Source organism: Leptidea sinapis, chromosome 16, assembly GCF_905404315.1.
Source record: "Leptidea sinapis chromosome 16, ilLepSina1.1, whole genome shotgun sequence".
In the NCBI taxonomy this organism is placed as follows: Eukaryota; Metazoa; Arthropoda; class Insecta; order Lepidoptera; family Pieridae; genus Leptidea; species Leptidea sinapis.
This window is the reverse complement of record NC_066280.1, coordinates 2757873-2781427: the sequence shown is the minus strand read 5'-3', so window position 1 is coordinate 2781427 and position 23555 is coordinate 2757873. Positions and strand designations below refer to the sequence as shown.

General features: G+C 35.3%; 1 protein-coding gene across 1 annotated transcript in view; it reads right to left on the bottom strand.

The window, feature by feature from the left end:
• Positions 1 to 23555, bottom strand: part of LOC126968590 (hemicentin-1-like) — a 199962-nt gene that overhangs the window by 25851 nt on the left and 150556 nt on the right. The window contains exons 9-12 of the mRNA XM_050813599.1: positions 15732 to 15862; positions 12664 to 12823; positions 6806 to 6982; positions 1986 to 2120 (exon numbers count right to left, since the gene is read on the bottom strand). Coding sequence (XP_050669556.1) covers positions 1986 to 2120; positions 6806 to 6982; positions 12664 to 12823; positions 15732 to 15862 — 603 coding nt within the window. The remainder of the gene's footprint in view (positions 1 to 1985; positions 2121 to 6805; positions 6983 to 12663; positions 12824 to 15731; positions 15863 to 23555) is intronic.

Below are 23555 nucleotides of genomic sequence, written 5' to 3'. Positions count from 1 at the left end.
TTCGAAACGATTAATTTTAACTAATATTTGCGTATAGATAGCTATCTGCAGTATTGAAAAGAATAACTGTGAGTAGAGAGAGAACTACAACCTATTGTGAAAATGTATTTCGGTAAAATATTAAGGTAATGAAATCAGATGAAATTTAAAGCGGCTGGACTTACGTTACACAGGTATATATATATATACTTACATAATCTGTTTTGTTTATTTAATACCTTGGATGACATTATTACTTATTAACTTTAGAAACTGTATTAAAAAAGCTATTTTATTTCAGTTTACTGTAAGAGTGTAATCTTGTAAATAATAATAATTTAATAATATTTATACACTTTCACATAACAGTACGGCTTTCGCCATGGTCGGTCGACTGGCGATCTTCTGGTATACCTAACACACAGATGGGCGGCGGCTATTGAAAGCAAGGGGGAAGGCCTAGCAGTTGGTCTGGATATAGCGAAGGCCTTTGATCGTGTATGGCACAAGGCGCTCCTCGCAAAACTTCCATCATTTGGGCTTCCCGAGAGCTTATGCAAGTGGACCTCCAGCTTCCTCACTGGGCGCAGCATACAGGTCGTTATCGACGGTTATTGCTCGAATCCCAAGCCCGTGAACGCTGGAGTGCCCCAAGGCTGTGTGCTATCTCCCACGCTGTTTCTTCTGCATATCAATGATATGTTGGACACCGCCAACATGCATTGCTATGCAGACGACAGCACTGGTGATGCCGTATACACGGGCCATGCAGGTCTCTCTCGGGAAAACGTCGACCAGTGCCGGGTGAAACTTGCGTCTTCTATCGAGTCCTCTCTCGAGAAGGTCGCGGAATGGGGTAAGTTGAACCTTGTCCAATTTAACCCCCAGAAGACTCAAGTTTGCGCGTTTACCACTAAAAAAACCCCATTTGCCGTATCACCGCTCTTCGAGAACACTTCCCTTAAAGCCTCGCCTAGTATCGGAATACTGGGTCTCGAAATCTCGAGCAATTGCCAATTCCGTGGCCATCTGGAGGGCAAAGCCAAACTGGCTTCAAAGAAACTGGGCGTCATAAATAGAGCACGGCAATACTTCAAGCCGGCCCACATTCTAGCGCTCTACAAAGCGCAGGTCCGGCCTCACATGGAGTATTGCTGTCATCTCTGGTCTGGCGCACCCCAGTATCAGCTAGATCCATTTGACCGCCTGCAACGCAGAGCAGCTCGAATTGTCGGGGACCCAGTACTCTGTGAACGGCTGGATCACTTGGCGTTGCGTAGAGACGTCGCTTCATTGTGTGTCTTCTACCGCATTTATCACGGGGAGTGTTCCGAAGAGCTGTTCAACCTGATTCCTGCCGCCGAATTTCACCTTCGCACGACACGCCACAAGTTACGATATCATCCCCACCATCTGGATGTGTGGCGGTCCTCCACAGTGCGGTTTTCAAGGAGCTTTCTTCCTCGTACCACGAAGCTGTGGAATGAGCTTCCTTGTGCGGTGTTTCCGGGACGATACGACATGGGTACCTTCAAGAAAAGCGCGTACACCTTCCTTAAAGGCCGGCAACGCTCTTGTGATTCCTCTGGTGTTGCAGGAGAGTGTGGGCGGCGGTGATCACTTAACACCAGGTGACCCGTACGCTCGTTTGTCCTCCTATTCCATAAAAAAAAAAAAAAAACATAAATTATCTTGCCCCAAACTAGGCATAGCCCGTACTATGGGTACAAGACAACGATATAATTAATATACTTACTTAAACATACATAAATACATCAAAACATCCATGATTCGGAAACAAACAACCATATTAAATTCAAAACAAATAATTATGAATTCAGATCGTGCTGCAGTTATAAAATTAAATAGTAATTAAAATTGTCTAGATGTCCGAATATTATAACAAGTTCGTAAAATTGGCAAACACGGAAGTTTTGTAGTTAAAGCCATAATTCGAATGAAACAACGATTAAAGAAGACAGAGCAAAAAGTGAAATAAATCTTACCAGCTGGCACAATTTGGAAGACGCAAGGCTCAAGTTGTCTGCCGACGGAATTGCTTCCACGACAGCTCAATGCGCCGTAGTCGCGTTCACTTTGAGGTTTGTAGCTTAGTTCGCTTGTACTGCCATTTGCTGTACCTACAAACATATCATGCGATTTACAGAGCTGCAGCATGACTGGTAAGACATTGATGATACTCAAAGATTTAATATTATGTAATAATGATTAAGAAGTAAAAAAAATATTATAAATATAAATATACTCCTCTCTCGAGAAGGTCATGAAATGGGGTAAATTGAACTTTGTCCAATTTAACCCCCAGAAGACTAAAGTTTGCGCGTTTACCACTACCATCGCTCTTCGACAACACCTCCCATAAAGCCTCGCTTAGTATCGGAATACTGAGCCTCGAAACCTCGGGCGATCACCAATTCCGTGACCATCTGGAGGACAAAGCCAGATTGGCTTCGAAGAAACTGATCGTCATTAATAGAGCACGTCAATACTTCAAGCCGACCCACATTCTAGCGCTCTACAAAGCGCAGGTCCGGCCACACATGGAATATTGCTGTCATCTCTGGTCTGGCGCACCCCAGTATCAGCTCGATCTTTGACCGTGTGCAACGCAGAGCAGCAACGAATTGTCGGGTAACCAGTACTTTGCGAACGGCTGGATCACTTGGCGTTGCGTAGAGATATCGCTTCATTGTGTGTCTTCTACGGCATTTATCACGGGGAGTGTTAGAATTCCAACTTCGCATGACACGCCACAAATTAGGATATCATCCCCACCATTTGGATGTGGCGGTCCTCCACAGTGCAGTTTTCTCCTTTGCAATAAAAAAAGGGAAGCGTGTATGTGGACATACGGACCTGTCGGCGCAAGCTATTAACTAATGAGGTGTTGCACACTCAGCGGCGATGTATACACACTTCATTTCATAGAGAATCGAGTACCGAGTCCATTAACATCGTTAGTGTCTGACCAATCATACTTTTTTTATGAAAATAAAGGACATTTATGAGACAAGCAGGAAGTTCAGCTAATGGTAATTGATACGAGCTGCTCATGCACTACAGTTGCGCTCGTCACCTTGAGACATAAGATGTCAAGTCTCATTTGCCCAGTAATTTTACTAGTTACGACGCCCTTCATACCGAAACACAAAAATGTTTACACACTACTGCTTGACGGCAGAAATAGGCGCCGTTGTGGTACCTACCCATAATCTAGCCGGCATTTTGTGCAAAGCAGCTTCCCACTGTATAGATAACTTAAAATAAACGTTACAAACCTAAGCAATGAGTTAACTTGGCTGTTGTATTTTCAATACTAAAGATTATCAGTCCATATAATATATATATTAATGGGTAACAGAACGGCACCTATTTCTGTCGTGAAACAGTAATGTGTAAGCATTACTGTATTTCAGTATGAAGGGCGCCGTAGCAAGTGAAGTTACTGGTCAAATGAGAATTAACATCTTATGCCTCTCAGCGCAGCTGAAGCGCAGTTGCAGAGCCGCTCAGGATTTGTGAGATTTTTAGGAATCCTAAGCAGCACTTCATGTTTATTGGTAGGGCATATCAATTACCATCAGCTAAACGTTCTGCTCGTCTCATCCCTTATTTTCATTATTAAAAATCAATTTCAATAATGATAGGCTACTTTTTACAGTTAAACTCATAAACAAATAAGAGCTTCATGGGATTACCCCTTTTATCCATAATCTAGCCGGCATTCGGTGCAAAGGAGCCACCTGTTGGTAAAATTTGTATTGAAATAGTGATTTTTATTAATGACTAACATAAAAATATATCTTAACTACAATTGACTGAATATATCATAATAATAATAAAATATATCTTAATTACTACTAACGCTATGAAGATGAAATAACATCGAAATATAACGCGTAATTGTCGCAAATGTTACGACTTCTAATTATAATTTCCAGAAATCCCTTGCCAATAATATTCCTCACTAATATTTCATAATTAAAGTTATCAAGACGAGAGAGAACTTTAGTTCTAAGCGTAAGCTTACAATTGGAGATATTAATTTGAAATCCTTTTCCTCAATTTAAGTTCCGAGCAGGCGCCACGTGCTCTGACTCACAAGTAGTCACATCTTTAGCACAATTAGATTTCAACACTACTACTTGTGACGCCTTAATTTGTTCTTTGTTCTTGTTTCTTCTTAGTTCCGTGATGTGTTCTCTCTCAACTTTTGATAAAGTTAAATTATGTATTTGAGTAGGCTCTCAGTGTTAAACTTAACTAAGAGTTCAAGGAGAAATCATTGATTTTAAACACGCGGATATAGTTATTCAAATGTTGTGAGACTTCTTGAGTGTGAATTCCGCTAATATTCGTCTTCAATTAATTAGCCTCTATACGAGGCATCCTCAGAAGATGTTGACTTGCCAATTTCTGGCACGACAATGACAGAATTTGAATAGTTTTGGATTTCCACAATATGATGCCTCATTTAATAAATTTTCATGCGGACATAATTTAGAAGTAAACTTGAAAATCCAGGTAGGTTTCAGAATCATATATTTTAGAATCTTTGGAGACATCATTGAGAATTTTGAATACCGTAAAATTAACCAAAACAATTTAAGAGATTATAGCGGATCCTGGATGAATTTAACGTTACGGGTACTCTTATTATTACAATTGAAAGTTTAGGTTCAGGTCAGTCATGCACAGGAAGGTTTCCGTTCTGTCCTACCAAAAGACTTTAGTAAAAATAGTAAGTTATAAAACTTGGAGCCATTATTTTTGTTACAGCAACAATAATTATAATACACATTGTGACAAAACTTTAGCTGCCTTTTCAGTGACCGGATTAAAATGGATAACAAAGTTGAACAGATTATTTAAGGGGATCATGTCACAGTGATTGTTGCCGTACTCCTCCGAAACAGCTTGATCATTTTTTAAAATGTATATTGGGTAGGTCTCTGATTCGGTCGTTATCTATTTTTTTTAACCCATTTTTTTTTTATTATTTTTTTTTAATAATCTACAAGGCGATACAACGTTTTTGGGTCAGCTATTCATGTTATAATATTATGCTTCGTAGACGAAAAAAATTGCTTTCTTTGGAATCGTTATAACAAGATTTCTTATTATAATCATAGATGAAGCATTGCTTCATCCTTGGACGTAATTCCAGAAAAACCACAATCATGTCTTAATTAAGTTAAGAACACAAAACTCGTCACGTGATTCATATTTTCGGACTAACAAAAAATGGCAGCCCTACTGTCCCTCGTTAAATGGCAACATGACTTAGTAGCCCAACCCACGTGTTTGGAATATAATATTTATTAAACTTAAAACACAAATTCCTTAAAATGTGATGTTTGTGGCTTGGAACGTTTTTCAGGAACTACGTCCCCTTTAAGCTACAAACACAATTAGAGTCTATGACCTCGAAGAGACCGTCATCTTCAATCCATAAGAAATGCGAGTGGTTCGGTAGTATGTTGGGATAGTAAAGGGGTGGTCATTATTGAATATTTCAACCATAGAGCTAATGTTACTTGTTCTTTATAATATGCAGAATAAATAAGAAACTGACTAATCAAATTTGTAGAAGCGGCGAGGCAAATTAGTAAACATTATTTCGTTCTATCAAAATGATTTCCTAGCTTACAGATCCAACATTTCTGTCGGTGCAATTTAAGCTGCTGGCTTTAAAATACTTGAGCATCCTTCATATTTACTTAGTGATTTCTGTATTTCCAGATTGAAGGAATATTTGAAAGGGTAAAATATATTCGAAGAAGATACAGTCACTGCAGTACAAGAATTTTTAAATGTGCAGGTTGAAGACAAGGAAGGAATAATAAGATTAAAGAAAGATATTATACAATTGTATAATACTGTTATGTGTCAGCATTACAGGGTTTGGAAAATATTAATATAATTATTCAACAAATAATTTGTTTCACATAGCCACAGTATAATATTATACTATGTAACAACAATATTAATACTGATGATAACTTCAACACTGGTTTCTTTTGTTATATCATAATAGTATTTTATGATCCGACAGACAATGTTCTGGAGATAATAAAAAAAAATTATTTATTTTATTTTTATAGGAATTTGTCAATAATATTTCAAAACATCAAGAATTATATCGTAAAATATGCTCCCTGTTGTTATAATGATATTGTTGCATAGGAACAGTCAAACCATGCGTCACTAAATTCTCTCATAGAAAATATTATGTCCATACAAAACAAATATTGAAAATAATAATAATTATGGGTCCCAAATCGTAATAAAAATCCATCCTATCTCTCAAGTTGGACTAAACTCCATTAAGTAATGTCCTGAATCCTCAGTTTTATCACTCGGTTTTGGTGTGACTCAACGAACAAAGGGATCTTCTATTTATACGTCTCGAATGTTCTAGAACACTCAAGACGCAACGCAGAAGAACACAAGAAATAAATCAACATGTTCTGAGCAACTTAGCTTACAAAAACAGCTAGGTACGTCAAGGTCAAGATTTACGCCACTAAGTACCTATCGAATTCTACAAATCTTGCAAAAGTTGGGTGTGATCATCGTTACAACAAAAACAACTGTATCGAAAAATAAAATTAGATTTAACTAAAGTTACCGTCAAAATTTGTTTTCGCACTTTCTATTGAACGCCCCACGGACAATACTTGGATAATAATATGTACCCAAAAGTTAAGGAATAAATAAAAATAAAATAAATAAACTAATCAGTTCCTTGTCAGTTTAAAATTTAAGAGATATAAATAAGTTAACTATTAAAATAAATTATTACCAGTATAATACTTGCCATATTTTGATGGTGAAACATCGAGGCTTTCTCCGCTACTATTGAACTGCCAGAAGAATGTAACATCCGGAGGATTGGCAGTCACTGAACATCGAACCCGCAGCGTTTCATCAAGCTGTGCTCCTAGAACTTGAGGCGATGAATGTGTACACACGGGAGCATCTAAAAAAAGGAAAAACAGTAACAGTTGAAGAATGGACTTTTTTTTGTCGTAATAACCTAAACTAACGTAACACAATATTTATAAAATTCTCATGTAAGTGTTTTATGTTTAATCTAATGTGAATAAATTATTGTGCCTTTAAATTGAAGTTAAATATTCACAAGCATACGGGCAAACGACTTAAAAACCAGGTGCCCATGGACATTAGCAAAACCAGAAATGAAATTAAATTTATTTATTCATATGGCTATAATTTGTAGGCTCATGAAACTCAATTTTGATACCACCGCTTCAAAAGACTACCAGAAGGCCTTGTTTTGAAAAGAACCTACAAGGAATGGAAAGCTTTATCCTCCCTATACAGTTTTTTCAATACTACAGGACAAGAGATAGAAACGATAGAGGAAAAATCACTATTGCTGGCTATGGAGTATGCTCCAATCTTGAACGTTACTAGGTTAATTCTTAAATACAAAAGAGCTGTTATCGAGTGGTAAGAATAAAATTCATTTATGTATTAAATTGAAATCCTTAAGGACTTTATAAAAGTAAAAGTTTTCTTAAATTGAGGGGTATATTTGAGTATGAGTTTCTTTTCTTGCTCTTCCACATTACGTAAGAAACTTCTGGGCTCTCATTCCTGAAAATTCCAGTTGTATTTTGATATACAAAAAAGTTATATTGAATATTGAATGTTGGGAGAGTTTCTAGCGCCACTTCTTCTCTCTCAGAGCTTCATTTGTTTCCAAATCGGTAAGCACTACTGTAATGTCTAGTATATTAGAAATGCCATCACAAAGAATTCTAAAAGAATCAATTTCAAGAAAATAAATGCCTTTTATGCCTCCTTATGGCCTGAACAAAGAAGAACCTACTATAAAATATAAATTTCAGTAACATTAAATAAATAATATTATCTTAAATGTAAGGAGGGTACAAATGTAACATTGTTTCAACACGTTCGTACGGATGAGTTAATTGTAAACGTACATCAGTTTCTCGCATTTCAAAGCTCACAATTGTACGTGCTAGCTGCAAACCTACTCGTATTAACAAGTTCATAGCGATCGTAACAATGCGAGTCGGAAGTTGAAACATCATAAAACATCTCTCTTACAACAATAAAGCACCGCACGTATTCCAATTCATATAAGGGAATCTTATAATTAACACTGCTAAAGAGAGTCTATGTTGCTCCTTTTGCCGCACGGCATATTTCATTATGGCATAATAATCAAAGTATGAATGATCCCTTTTGTTGTACCGCCAATTTGGTTTTTTTTTATATAAGAGTGGGCGAGAAAGAAGCTCAGGGGATGGGTAGTAGTGAGGCAACCGACCATGGACATACGCAAAAACAGGTGTCAAGAGATGCGTTGCCGACCGTTAGTTATGCTCTTTTCTTGAAGGTCCCTAAGTCGTATCGGTTCAGGAAAACTGGTAGTTGAGTCCACAAAGTGGCTGCGCGAGGCAAGACATTTCTTTTGGAATGATACTACAACTACTAAAATCGTCACCCTTTCCGACACCATATTGAAAAAATCGGCACATTTTCTGCCTTTTTGGAAGGTCACGGCACCGTGCGTTTTACTTAATTTGAGGAGTGTATAGAGAAATATTTAAATAACAAGTATTATAATAAATGGACCTATTGAAATTAATTTAAATAAATAGTGAAAGTAAGATTTTTTTTTAATCTAAAGGTGATCTGATACTAAGCGATCCCGCTCATATTTTCCTGCTAAACTAGAGGAATCACAAGGACGTTAGACCAGGCTTACATGATTCTCTTCACCAAATACTGTTTTATATAATATTACCTGATGATAGGAGCGCTTTGCTTCACCTCAACCAATGCATATAATTATATAAACAAAATTTTATATCAGAATTTAAAAATTCTTTCTTAGTTACGAAAATTGTTTAAGTTCAGTAATTATTACAATATGAAAAATTATTTAGGTTCACGAATTGAAATATTAACTGATGATGATCCTATCTCTCCAGTTAGATCAAACTTGAACACTACACAAATTTGATTAAAATCGGTTCAGTTGTTCATTGCGGAGAAGCAATGTGACACTAACGCAACGTGGTCGCTATCTATAGGCCTTATGAGAAAGCTCATAGTCGCTCAGAGGGAAATGGAGAGAGCTATGCTCGTAGTTTCCATATGAGATCGAATCAGAAATGAGGAGATCCGTAAAAACCAAAGTTACCGACATAACCCGAATGATTGCGAAACTGAAGTGGCAGTGGACAGGGCACATAGTTCGTCAGATAAAATGGCCGTTGAGGCAGAAAAGTCCATGAAAATGGCGACCATTCACGCACACTAACACAAAGTGTCATACAAATCGCGAATGTAAGACGTAGCCTGTCACGCACACTAAACTAATATTCATGGCCTGTTTTCATCAGTTGTCGAACAGCAAGAGACTATCTAGACGTTTAAATTATCTAAACTTTTATATATTTTAACTCCCACTCATAGTTAAAATTAATCCCACGCTACACGGAGTTGTAATTTATTTCGCAATCCTAAAATTATTCAAATCTATTTCTACCTAAAATCAAACAGGAAGTAATAATGTTATTTACATTGATTCTGTCAACATTAATTTCAAATGGAGTAAATTTATGATTGATGCACAACTTAATGTTAATGAAGTTCACTCAACAACAACTTCATAATATGTTATTGATGAATCGATTATTGCGATACCAATACATTACTTATAGTTTCCCTTTCAATAGTGATGGATGTGATAATGAAATACTTATCTAAAAATAAAGAATAATTATATTTGAGCTTACCGAAGAAACTCATCTAGTCATAATATTGAGAATGGTACATATCTTAGAATATTCATTCGTTTTCCAATACCTACTTTGACAGGTGAAAAAAATTTCATTTGCTACCGCTTCGGCATAGGCGTCGTACAGCAGATTTGGCGTATTTATGCAGTATAGCGAACAGTAAGACCGACTGTCCAGAGTTACTTAGCATGCTTGGACTAGTAGCACATGCCTTTCCAATTCGTAACCCTAGCCTTTTACATACTCCCATGGCGAGGTGTAACTATCGTGCAAATAGCTTCATTACTAGATCCTGCAGATGTTATAACGACTTGTCAAATGACGTAGATCTAGATTTATTTTCTATATCAAGTACTAAATTAAAAATAACTTTAACTAATAAGTTCTTCCAATTTAAATAATGGTATTAATATAGTTTTAAAAAATTCTCTCTCTCCGTAAGACTGTACCATCTTCTTCGTCTTCAAAATGCTTTTGGGAGAGAAACACCTTGCTTGAGAACCGTGAGGCGATGGTTTGCTGTATTTGAAACGGGTCGGGTTTCTTTACATGACGAATTTCGTGAAGGACGGCCTGCAACTGCCGTCAACAAAAAAATAATCTAGCTACTATTAAGCGGCTAATTGAAGAAAACCCGCGGATTACCTATGAGACAATTCAACGACTATTGGGGATTGGTATGAGCCAAATTCATAAAATTTACACGAAGAATTTAGGCGAGAAACGCTGGTAAAAAAATTACCGCATTTTTTTCTCAGCTACTGCCATCTGCGCAACTCCACTTGAAGATCAAAAACCGAATTGGCAAATGAGTAGACAATTCGTAATTTGAACTGTATACAGAAATGGTAAAGAAAAGTTTCCCTACGACGCGACGTATCCGATAATTGTCAATAGTCCTATAGTTTTTGTCAGGCTGCATAAGGCGCAACAAACTCTGCGGGCATTTTTTTTAACCCTAGACGCCTAACCTTCGTCGTTTCGACGAATACGAGATACAAATATTTGACAGACATATGTCTGTCTCTTTATATTGCGCGGGTCTACAGTTTTGTTGTCTCATACCAACTCAGTTCTTGCCCCACACTACCGTCGGAAAGACGTGTTAAACAGGTAAGTATTATTTTACAAAATATGGCCATTTTACTCATCGTTTCGACGAATGGTTAGGGATTGTGTTATATTGGCATTAAAATATGTGCAATTTATTTTGCAGTTCTTTTGCTATGGCTGTAAGACATGTACTATCTGATGAGGAAATGACGCGTTTGTTGCTAGAAAAAGATATTTCGGAAGGTATTAGTATTACTGACAATGAAGTAGAAGATAATTTGGAACATGATGATATGCAAAGTGACCTCCAAGACGACCCATCTGATTATGAAGGGGAAGAGTCTTCTGCAGCTGGTCAGTTGGATCAGGTCGTGTCAGAGCCACATTCACTGCCCGCTTCAGAAGTAACTTCCACCTGTGGAGGTTTCATGCTAACATTATCGCAAAGTAACATCCGCAGCCGGAACCGTCATGTTTGGGCCACAAGCAAAGGGCGTACGTGTACACGAAGTGGTATCATTAAGAAAGTCATTTATGTTATAGTAACCTTTACCATACAAACGTTTTTTTTTTACGATTCTTTTGAACTTCTTATAACTGTTAGAAATAGTATTGAAATACGTCAATTGAAAAATATAACCCAACGAAACAAGGACGATCCAACTTTGTTCATAACTTCTTGAAACTTACATTTGTGCCACGACTCAAGCTTGAAATGCTTCTAATAACAAAGTATCACATATTTAATTAACGTCCAATTAATAGTTTATAACAAATATATTATCTAAATCTACCAGGAGAGTTTCATATGTGATTGTAAAATTACTGTTTACAAATATAGAAATTTAGATTTTTGAAAAAAAAGAATAGTTGCAGCGCAAGGTAAAATTCAGGCGCATTGTTGTCAGGCTCATATCATGTTTGGATGCATCCTAAGTAGTTTTATAATATTAGATGCGTTGTTACCCTGTCACTATAATAAGCCACTGTAAATCAACTGTAACAATAATGAGGAGACCAAACTACTTATATCAGAGCGAAAGATCCTACGTAAGATCCCGGGCCCCACCTTGTCTGAAATTGGAGAATTGAGAGTCCGCAAGAATGCCGAGATGGAAGACCTCGTGGCTGAGCCAATACATTATTGGAGAAATTAAGACCCACCGTCTTTGCTCGCTCGACCACGTAGAACGCATGGGAGAGGATCGTTAAGTGAGAAAAGCATACTAAAGAATTGTAGAAAGCCGACGCTCAGTAGGTCGCCTTAAGTACAGGTGTAAAGAGCAGGTGAACGCTGACCTGTGCGAGATGCAAATCATAAATTGACGTGATGGTGCACAGATAGCTATATCACTATCTTTTTATTTATTTTGTTTTTGGCAACCTTGTCCCCTGCTTCTATTGAGCAGGTTAGTAAGTTGATTAGCACTGCTTCTATTGAGCAGTGTTATAGTTTATGTATTGATTTGGAATATGTTCTAAATGATGTAAGTTAGTCAATAAGACAATAGGGGAGCTAGCTAGCAATATAAATACACAATGTACAAGTACTAGTAAACATAATATGTAATTGTAAAGTGATAAACCAGATGCACCAAAATATGCAAGGATTGTTAAGTAAAGTACTAGAACTGAAGTTTCTAATGAATTATGAAAATATGTATTCATATCTTATAGAACCTAAGCAAGTGGAGGACTTTCATGTCGGAGAGCAAGTCCCACTTTGGGTTCGCTGCGCCGCAGGAGTTACTAAGTATACCATCTGCACATTCCATCACATAAAATACAAATAATTAATTAGACTTACACTGAATACTCAAGTATGTGAGCTGGCTGGTTGTCTCTCCAAGAGTATTGGCAGCTCTGCAGGAGTAGTCACCGCTGTGGTCTCTCGTTAACTTCTGCAGCACCAGCGACTTGGTGCTTACTATCACACCCAGCACAACGTTATGGACGACTGGCTTATCCTAGTAAAATATAATAAATAAAATCTTTAATTCAAGTATTGTTGCATCTAAATTTAAAAAAATAACCAAATCAGTGAAATTATTTAAATAATGCACATAATTAGACACCTAAAGAATTAATGCGTTGCTGAAAGAAATATTTATAATTTACCAGAAAATATACAGTCATTTAAATTCTACAAACATTCGCACCTCAACACAAATTTTTACTGTAATTAGGAGTTAAATTAATAATCTTAGATAAAGTTTTTATTTGTATTGATGTTGCTCGTAATATTTATTTTCGTCGTTCTAATATTTGTATTTAAGTACAGTCAGAAATACACTCAATATATTTTTTTTGTGTATTGCACACCAAGGGGAGAGTGTAAGCGATTTCTAACGAGACCATCAATATACCCGAGTAATGGAATCGCAATTTCCACCGATTGATACATTATGCTTTATACATCTAAGAGAAAATTTAAAACTAAAATCATGTTTTAACAAAGGAACTGGCATTTAAATATTAAATAAGCTTTTTTTAAAGATAATAAAGGATGAGACGAGCAGGACGTTCAGTTGATTGATACCGCTCAGGATTCTTGAAAACCCCAAAAACTCTGAGCAGCACTACAATTGCGATCGTCACCTTGAAACATTAGATGCTAAGTCTCATTTGCCCAGTAATATCACTACCTATGGCGCCCTTCAGACCGAAACACAGTAATGATTACACATTACTGCTTTACGGCATAAATAGGCGCCGTTGTGGCACCCATAATCTAGCCGGCATCCTGTGCAAAGGATCCTCCCACTGGTAAAATTCACAGCTCTTCAGTGTATTTGTTAACAATTGAGAGTCTTGATTGGAACAGGATAGGAGGAGGATATATTCAGGAGGCTAGTTTTATATTATATAATATAGTTAGAAGCAATTATGTGCAAGCACGAAGAATGGTTCGAAGGGCTCCGTAGCTAAGTTATTGGGCTAGTGAGATCTTACGCTCAAAAGAGACGAGCGTTTTCATAGCGTCTTATGTTTTTCCTGGGTTTCACTGCATTGTAATGATCCTGTACATATGAAGCTAGTTATGTTTGTATATTAGCAGCGTTTTTTCTTTGTACTGAAGCAGAAATGTGCCAGCATTGCAATAACTAATGACACTTAACATCTTGTGTCTCAAAGAGAGAGAAATTGTGAATCAAGAATAAAATAAGTTTTCAATGTATGTCCTCACTTTTGGTAAGCCGGAGCTAACCCCGTTAATTCAACTAAAATAAACCCTGATGTAATTTATGAACAAGTAAATAAATTGTACTAAGTTGGCTTTTTCTAGAATTCAGTTTGGCGCATTCGCCAATTAAAACTCTCTGTTTTCTGACACCGGGTTGGTTCAACTATTTTAAAATCTTTTCTACAGAAAAGCTATCAGTATTGAGAGCACTGCCAATTTGTCTCTTTCTATAAGTAATTTTTTTATTAGAAAAAGCAAACAACAACAACTTAAAAAGTAGGTACATAAAGAAATAACATATAAGTCTAATAAAATTGTTGTCAGATACGCTATCCACATCTTAATACGTAAAACTTTGAGGTATTCAATGTTAGGTACATAGAAAAAGTGTTTTTGCAATACTAATTGAAACATAAGAGAAATAAATAATGTTCTTAATTATGGCTAGTTGGAGTTAATTAAATTTATTTCAATCAAACAATTAATAAACACAAAAAAGAAAACAAAAGAAATAATTGTCTTCACAAACGTATAGATACTAAATTATGACTATATTTACAATGATATTAACCTAAAGTATTTATGATGTTTAGTAGGTATTTAAAACTATGTATATATATAAATCGATTTTTTTTTAATTTAGCAATTGAACTGGCTCTCCGATAAATGGAATATATCAGCACTGACGAATTCTGTGCTGTAATCGTCAACTAATTGACGCAGAGATGATCTTATTCCTGCATCAGTACGAAATTTACCAGTTGCAAGAAGCTTACGATTACACAGTCCTCGGATGTGGGCTATTCTTGGGAATCTTCTACGATAAGAAGTGGTAAATTTTTTTCACCACTCCTATTCCAGCTCAACTTCTTTTATCAACAATGCGCCATAATAATGATCATTAGTTCATTGTCATGTCAGAATATTAATTTAACTATTCATTACTCGTTATATATCAAGGCATAGAAAAATGTGGAATGTTTTAATAGGATCGATCCAGAAATCCATTGCTTGTAGGATGCCTTCTCTATTTATGTTAATATTAAACATAAAACCATTAAATATGATTGAGACATAAGGTGTTAAGTGCCATTTGCCCAGTAATTTCACTAGCTACGGCGACCTTCATACTGGAACTCACACAATGCTTCACGACAGAAATAGCCGCCGTTGTGGTACCCATAATCTAGCCGGTATCCTGTGCAAAGGAGCCTCCCACTGGCAAAGATTATCAATAGAAGAGGCGACTGACCTCTCTTAAGGTATATTCTTCGTTTATGACTGAATCTTGTAATCTGCCAATTATAAGACATTCTGACATTTGCATCAGATTTATAATGAAATAAATATTAAATTTATTATTAGTTTATCTACACCCATGCTTTAAATCCTCTATTAAAGATTCTAAAACAGTTAGTTTATTGCCAATATTAAAACACCTAATGTCGTAATGACAATTACACCATCCAAAGTCTTGTATGCAACTGTTGATAGATATTAAAACACTCATGTGATACTATTATCACACTTGGCTTCGCCTTTTTTTCGTGTTTTAATACCCCTTATTACACAACAGTTGCATATATAACTATATCTACACTTCTTCTTCAAACTTACTCTAAATCTCATAATGTCTTAACAAGATAAAAATAGAATAATTTTAATTATAAATCATTCAAGTATAAACTTACGTTATGGTACCATGAAATCCTATGTTCTTTGGGGTTGGCACGAACGGAGCATTCGAAATATACATCATCGCCCTCTTTAATTTCATTAGGATTGAGGGTACTTCCCAGCGATAATGATACTACAGGGGGATCTGCAACAACATCAATATCTATTAACTCTATTGTATCAGAATGATCAGCATAATATTGTTACGACGAAATCTTATGCAATACAATGACAGTGGATTATTGGTTATGATAAAATAATAACAATAATAAAAGCCTTTATAATACAATAAATTTTAGGCCCAGTTTGCTTTACAGCTAGATCTCTTTTAGCATCTTCCACAAATTAAATAGTTTTTTTTATGACAATAAGGGACGAGACGAGCAGGACGTTCAGCTGATGCTGTGCCACTCAGGATTATTGAAGAACCCAAAAATTCTGATCGGCACCACAATTGTCGGCGTCGACTTAACATAATAATATGTTAAGTCTCATTTCCTCAGTAATTTCACTAGCTTCGGACCGAAACATAGTAATGCTTACACATTACTGCTTCACGGTTCAGAAATAGGCGCCGTTGTGGTACCCATAATCTAGCCGGCATCCTGTGCAACGGAGCCTCCCACTGGTATATATGATAAGTTCTTGTCTTTATATTCACAATAATTTCATTGTAGTGATAAAAGTAATTATAATTTACGAAAAATAGGAGTATTTGTGTCCTTTTTTTGTCCTAGAAGTGTGATTTTACTTTATTGATGATATTATAAATAATGTAAAATCAATAAATATATTATAGAAAAAAAATTTGTTTGCTAATGCAAATAATGTGAGATTATTGGATTAAACAATTTGGAAATAATGCCTAAGAAGTTGTCGTTAATGAGTTGGATGTTTTCTTTTCAAAGCAGAGGTTTTAAGGTTAAATGAATTGCATATAATATCTAGGCTGCGTAAAGGAACCCTAAAATATTTAACTATAAACATTACCTACCTTAAGTACGGTATCTTTCATATATGAAATGTTATAAATTTTATCCTTTTTCTAGTAATTTTTCACAATACTTAATATGAAGGTTTTGTATGGAAAAGATAAGAACTGAAGATGGTTTTAATATTACAATGTTTTTGCCTCCTTTATCTTTTTTATTGTTTGTTTTCTTAGTCCGAGAAATAAAGTTAGTCTAATAAATTGATTTTTAAGCTCTCTGGAGCTACGCAAAAAGCTTTGAAATGTAGAAATAATTATAGTTAGTTTGGGTATAAAGCATGTAGGTATAATCAGTTAGGACACTATTTTAAATTTAGATTTTTGGATAGTAAGACTTGATAGGGGTGTATAGAGTTTTAACAAAATATAAGTAACTAATGTGGGAGCTTCGCTTTATTTCGCTTCTCTCAGCCATAATACTTACTCGACACATTAATGTTAATTAAATTACCAATAATTTTAAAATACGATTAATTGTTAAATGCGTATAAAATAAATTCTAAAATAAAAATAATCCCTTTACCTTTAATAAATTAAAAAAAAATCTCACTATTTATTTATTACATTAACTTATAAACTTACAGTTTTACTCAAAGCGTTTACAAGCTAGTCCCAGAAATACAATTAAAAAAACAAACACTATTTGTTATTAAAGAAAAAATAATCATTATAATTAACCCTTTCAACCGTTATCAGAATATCTTTTTTTAGCTTTCGATTCGCAGTTGAACAAGCACTTTTTATCAATCTGTGGATACCATCTTACGTATTTTTAAAAATTAAATGAAGTCTTTTTTCAGTGAATTATTATAAATTATATATAAAATAATTCTTAAAATTGTTATATATTCCATATTTAATATACTGTGGAATGTAAGTAAAATAAAAGAAAGAATTTCCAAATAAAACAAATTTGCGATACTCAGACCACTATTAAACAAAGAAATATATTCAAAGATTCCTGAACAGTAAATATTGTTGACGAAGTAGCAATAATACGATAATAAATAATAAATAATAGACGTATTCGAAAATTATGTAACATTTTGTGTTTCTTGATTCTATTATATTAGAAATTTTTAAGAAGAATCTTTTGGTTGCTATTCCAGTATATAAATCAGGAGTTTAAGTTTTAAATTGTCAAACTGAATTAAAATCTACATAGAGCGCAGATTCAGAGCGAGACTTTTATTATATGACACCAAAAATTTTTTTACTATGGAAATAATGAAAACGGTGCTGTGTTGTACATGGTGTGTTTGACTCACAATAACTTTCTTATGATAAAGATCCGGCATGGATTTGACTGTTGGCTTCGACTGAATTTCAATGCTGTTTTGAACAGGGTCGGGCTAGTGTGTCTCTCTCGTGTCTTTGGTTTAAGTAATTCCGTATAGGGGACTTTGACTTTAAGATTAAACTACGAGAAAAACCAGCAACTAAAGTAAATAATAATGAGTTGAATGCATTGGCAGAATGTTAGTATACCCACAATATTAATCCATTTGAAATAAAATCGAAATACTAAGAAAGCTTGAAAAATTGTGTAACCCATGAATTAACTGACATGGTGACGAAATAGCTCTTACCTTTATAATCAAGTTGAAGTCATGTTTTATATAGAAACCTGATGATTTTTTTTTAATTTATTTCATAACCATATGGCACCAGCTGATAACCATTTTCCCCGCAATTTGAGATGTTTTTTAAATGGTTCAAAATTTTAGAATTTTTTGAGTTCAGGTCCCCACAGTTATATTGCAAGAGCATAAATTAATGATCTTCCTGTAAGATTCACTAATGTATAAAAATAAGGGTAGATACTCTCATTAAAAATTTTTTTTTCATTACTATAAGCATTTTCATTCTTTAACCAATAAAAGCTTTTTGTTGGTGAATGCGACTATAGATTGTATTGTAGCTTAATACCAGAGTTCTAACTTATGATTTTTGGTAATTTATACGTCTAAATTGAGCTATCTTGCTGCTAGACAACCGATGAAAACAGGCCAGGTTTATTACTTTAGTGCAAGAGACAACCTACATCGTACACTCGCGATTTGTATGTCACTTTGTGTTAATGTGCGTGTTTAAAATAGAGGTTAACAGTAAACCTCTTTTTTTTCGACGTTTTCACAGCTTTGACAGACTATCTATACATATAAGGCTGCATTTAGTGCTTGACCGATGGTCAGCGTTGATGTCGGTCAAGCGAACATGAAATATAACATATAACAATGAAAATATGATATTATGATCGCGTTCAATCCAGCGCTGATGAGTTGCTACGCGCGGACTGCTACGTCGCGCTGACAAGAATCGACGCGGTCGGTCCGCAGACGCGCTATGTAGATAAATAAGTGCGTTCAGTACGACGCAGGGGGGTGCCACTTCCCTACTTTGGCACATGATAAAAATTTGCATTCAAAGTGCTGCCATCTATTCTATTAGGTACGCTGCAAATTCATCACGATGGCGATCATTTTACATACATGATAGATGGATAGATGGAGCTAGTGATAGTAAAAAACTTACTTAAGTTATTTTTTATTAAAACAAGACTTGACTATCGTGTGGTAATCAAAGTATTAAGAGGCTCGCAACAGACGCGCAAGCACGGTTACGCGCACCGGCTCCAGAAAGCCTGTTGCCTCCCCCACGCCGCCCCTCTCACAAGTCGAGGAAAAAGATGAGGAATATGAAACTACCCGCAGTGGGTTTTTTGTAGATACCCGCAACAACCATGAAGAGTTGTTGCGCCCAGAACCAACCCCACGACCAGAAGACGTGGCGGCAGACGAACCCAAACCCATGGCCTCGACAAATCAAGCCCTGCCTCGAGAGGCCAAGGGAAAAAAGAAGAGTACCCGCATAATGGAAAAACCACCATTGCGAAGTGAGGACATAAGTGACGAGGCATTTGGAATGTTGGGCTCCTTCATAAAAGCATTCCAACTAGAACACTTAGCCCCGGAAGTCTTGAAGCCGAAAATCCTCGCCGACCAGCTGATCGCCCCGTGTATCCTTCCTACGGGGCTCGATCGCTCGGGACAAGCAGGGGCGCCAACCAAGAAGCCAAATGAAGGAAGTAAAGATGAAAAACGGAAGGAAAAACGTCATGGGGGACGTAAGAACCCCACCCCAATGACCTGGACATAGTCATGTCCAGCGCTGATACCTGATGCAGGAGGCTATCGCCTCGATCATCATCCCCCACGCGCCCTTCGGGCGCGCGTGAGATGTCATCACGTGTGCCAAAGTATTATAGAACACAATTAAAAACACGGAACACTTTTACTCTAACGAGATTAAGTATTTCTATCCACATATAAAGAAAAAATTACAATATTAATCAATATCGCAATATCCTTTCCGCATCAGCGCGCTCCGGATCTCGCTGTACACTATAGATCGGCAAGCTTCCGGCATTTTCGCGGCATTTTCCCCGTGTGTATTATTTTACGTGTAGTTATAAAATGCTTATAACTAGGGTGATTTGAGTGACTGTCACTGAAAGCTATTGAAACAAGCTATAAGACCATGTATAAATTATTCATATTGTCTTTCTTTTTTATTTCACAAAGACTTTTCATTCGAAAAAAAGTGTAAAAATAGGTATATTTTAAAATAAATATTGTTATTATTGTTAATTACTTGTTTTATTTATTTCCTTTTATGTTTTTGTAATGAATAGTATATGTTAATTATAAAATTAAGCTTAAATCTCCACAAAGAACGATCTTCGTGTAAAGTCTTGATAACGACCGCTCGCTGCGCCGGCCGGGAACAAGTGGACACATAAGTGCTTTGTCCGTAAAGCTATGACGTCGAATATTGGTGGCCTTGAATCGTAACGGATCGAAATGTGTTTGGGAATTCACTCGTTCATAACTGCGTAGGCAAATAAACCATCTTGTACACCTAATAAGGGTGAAAACTGGATGAGGTAAAAGAGTGCCCCGCGGCACAGCCGCTCTCATTGTTTTTTGAATTACCAGTGCCCGCGGGCACGGCTGATGCGGAAAGGATATGTAATCAATACGGTGTACTACAATAGATAAAGTATAAATATAATGAGCGCCATCTAGCGACAGTAGGCGGTACACAACGGGTACGGGCGTAACATCATTTTACTAAAAATAACGCAGCGTGGGTACACTGATTTTACATAATAAAAACATCAGTGGCACATCTATCTCTGGTATATAGTGTATTATCTATGGTACGACGCTAACCGAGCGACCGACCGTACGCGCGTTCGTAACATCGTCATCAAAAATTGTAACCAAAAATTTGTGTTCTGGCATGTTCGAATACACTGTATAAATTTTTCATTCAATTTGACGATCTATAATAGTTAGTGGCTGATATTTCTGGCTATTTATATAGAAATAAATTTGTCCCACTATCATCAAAGAAAATTATTAAACTAAAAATGATACTAGTAGAAAATCTTTCATTTTATAAGAATGAAATTACTTACATAAATATCGAACTCAAAGGCTTTTAAAGTTCAACATCTAATGGATTCTATTAGTAGTTCGACAAGGTCTTGAAAATAACAAAATTAATTAACTAACACACGAAGTTTTGACAAATTAATAAATGTCAATTTGCATGTAGACTGTCATAAGTTAATGGGTATTCAAGATTCTCTTAAAATGATTAAAGCTAAGGACCCTCCCTTGGCGAACTTCAGTTTTAGGCTGAAATTACATTGAATAACTTGAGTAATACTGCGCTAGGGTATTAAGGAATTATGTACTACAAGCCTCTCAACCCAACTTTGGCTGCGAATAATAAAATTAGTAATATTCATTGCTCCTTTTCCAAAGGAATAATGAGTTCTTATATTATTTACCGTTATATCATTTATACGTCTAGATAGACTTTGACGGTCGTGAAAACGATTGTCTAACAGCAACAGACTCTATCTAGATGTATAAATTATCGAAGTATTTATCCATTCTTTATACAAATGATTTGAGTTTTCTTTAGTGTTAATTCCGCCAATATTTATATTTAAACAATTCGACACGTGTTTCGCCTCTACACGAGTACTACGTAATACTGAGGATAGGAGACAACTCTCGCCAAAATCTGGCACGAGACTTGATTCTACGAGGCATCCTCAGGACAATATGTCCTGAGGACGCCTCGTGTAGAGGTGAAACACGTGTCGAATTGTTTAAAGACAAATATTGGCGGAATTAACACTAAAGAAAACTTAAATCATTTGTATAATTATGGATTACCGCAAAGTAACGCCTACTTCAATAATTTTTTTTTATCCATTCTTTGACTTAACTCTTGAAGTGGACAATCATTTGGTGAACATGACGAAGATACAGAGGTTATAAATTATAATTCGAAAATTAAATAAGCATCTTTATTTAATGCGGTCATGACATTATTTTTCGAGCTTGATATATGATATGAGCAGTTTAGTTTTAAATTTTTAAGTAAATGATTTGAGCGCTCTTCAACCCGTGCAGAACAGCTTCTTGGAATTTTATTAATTGCTCGATAATTTATTATTATATTTCAAAATTACGTATGTATGTTGAAATAAATGTAATATCTAATTCTTTGAATAATTTTTACCTATTTCCACAACTGTATTGATAAACGTCGTGTGAATACACAGGTGTGTGCCAATCAATAAATAATCTACTTTCCATCCTTGTACCACAATGCACTATGAATCGACTGCTTCAGAGCTCGTCTTCAGCGGAGCTCATTGCAAGACAACTGGAGGGATAGTAAAATATACTATTACTCACATAAAACAAACAATAGATAGAACAATTGAGTAAGAGTTGCGATTAAATTATAAAAAAAATTCAATAAAAGATATAAAACTTCACATACATATTTCTATTTAAAATAGGATAGTATGTACTCACTTATTGAAAGTCAAAAACTGCAACCTATTGGAAAAAGTGTGCCTCAGACATGAACATCTTTTTTTTAATTATAAATATAATATTATAGTTACAATGTAATATCGTACATTAAAATTTATCATTTAATAGCCTGAGTGCGTCCGCTCCATTCCCAGTCTGTATCATTATACGCGGTATCATTAAGAAATTAATTTATGTTTTAGTAACCTTTACCACATAAAGGTTTTTTAACAATTCTTTTGAATATCGTTATACGTAGTTATAGATATATAGATAGTTTTTCAGTTTTCCAATAGAAAGATAATTGTGCAATCAATAAATTAATTAATTAAAGGTGTAAATGAGACTATTTCTTAGTAGAATTAATTTTGCCACTCATTAGATTTTTTTGCATTTTAGCTATTAAATCAAGTAAGTTTTAAAATTAAAATTTTTTACAAACTTGTACAAATTTGTATCAAATTTCTAACTAAGAATGGTTTTTAGTTTTTAATTATTCAGTTGAGACATTATTATTATATTACCAACTAAAGCTTCTTACCAAATTATACATAACTAATGTAACAAAACAAATACAAATTGTAAAAATATTGTCTTAAATCTATTTCTTTAACCTTCTACACTGATAATAACTGCGAGTATAGTACACTCACATGCATACAAACACACACATACACACACACACTATATTATATTGCTAGTAATCTATTAGTTTAAAGTAATCTATTGTTATTTTGAATCTTCTCTAGCTACTAGTACAGATATGTAATCTATATATATATAAATTATTTTCTGTTCGTTAGTCTCGCTAAAACTCGAGAACGGCAGGACGGATTTGGCTAATTTTAGTATTGAATTATTTGTGGAAGTCCAGGGAAGGTTTAAAAGGTTTGAATAAACATGAAAATCCTCGGATTTAAATATAAACAACAATTTTTATT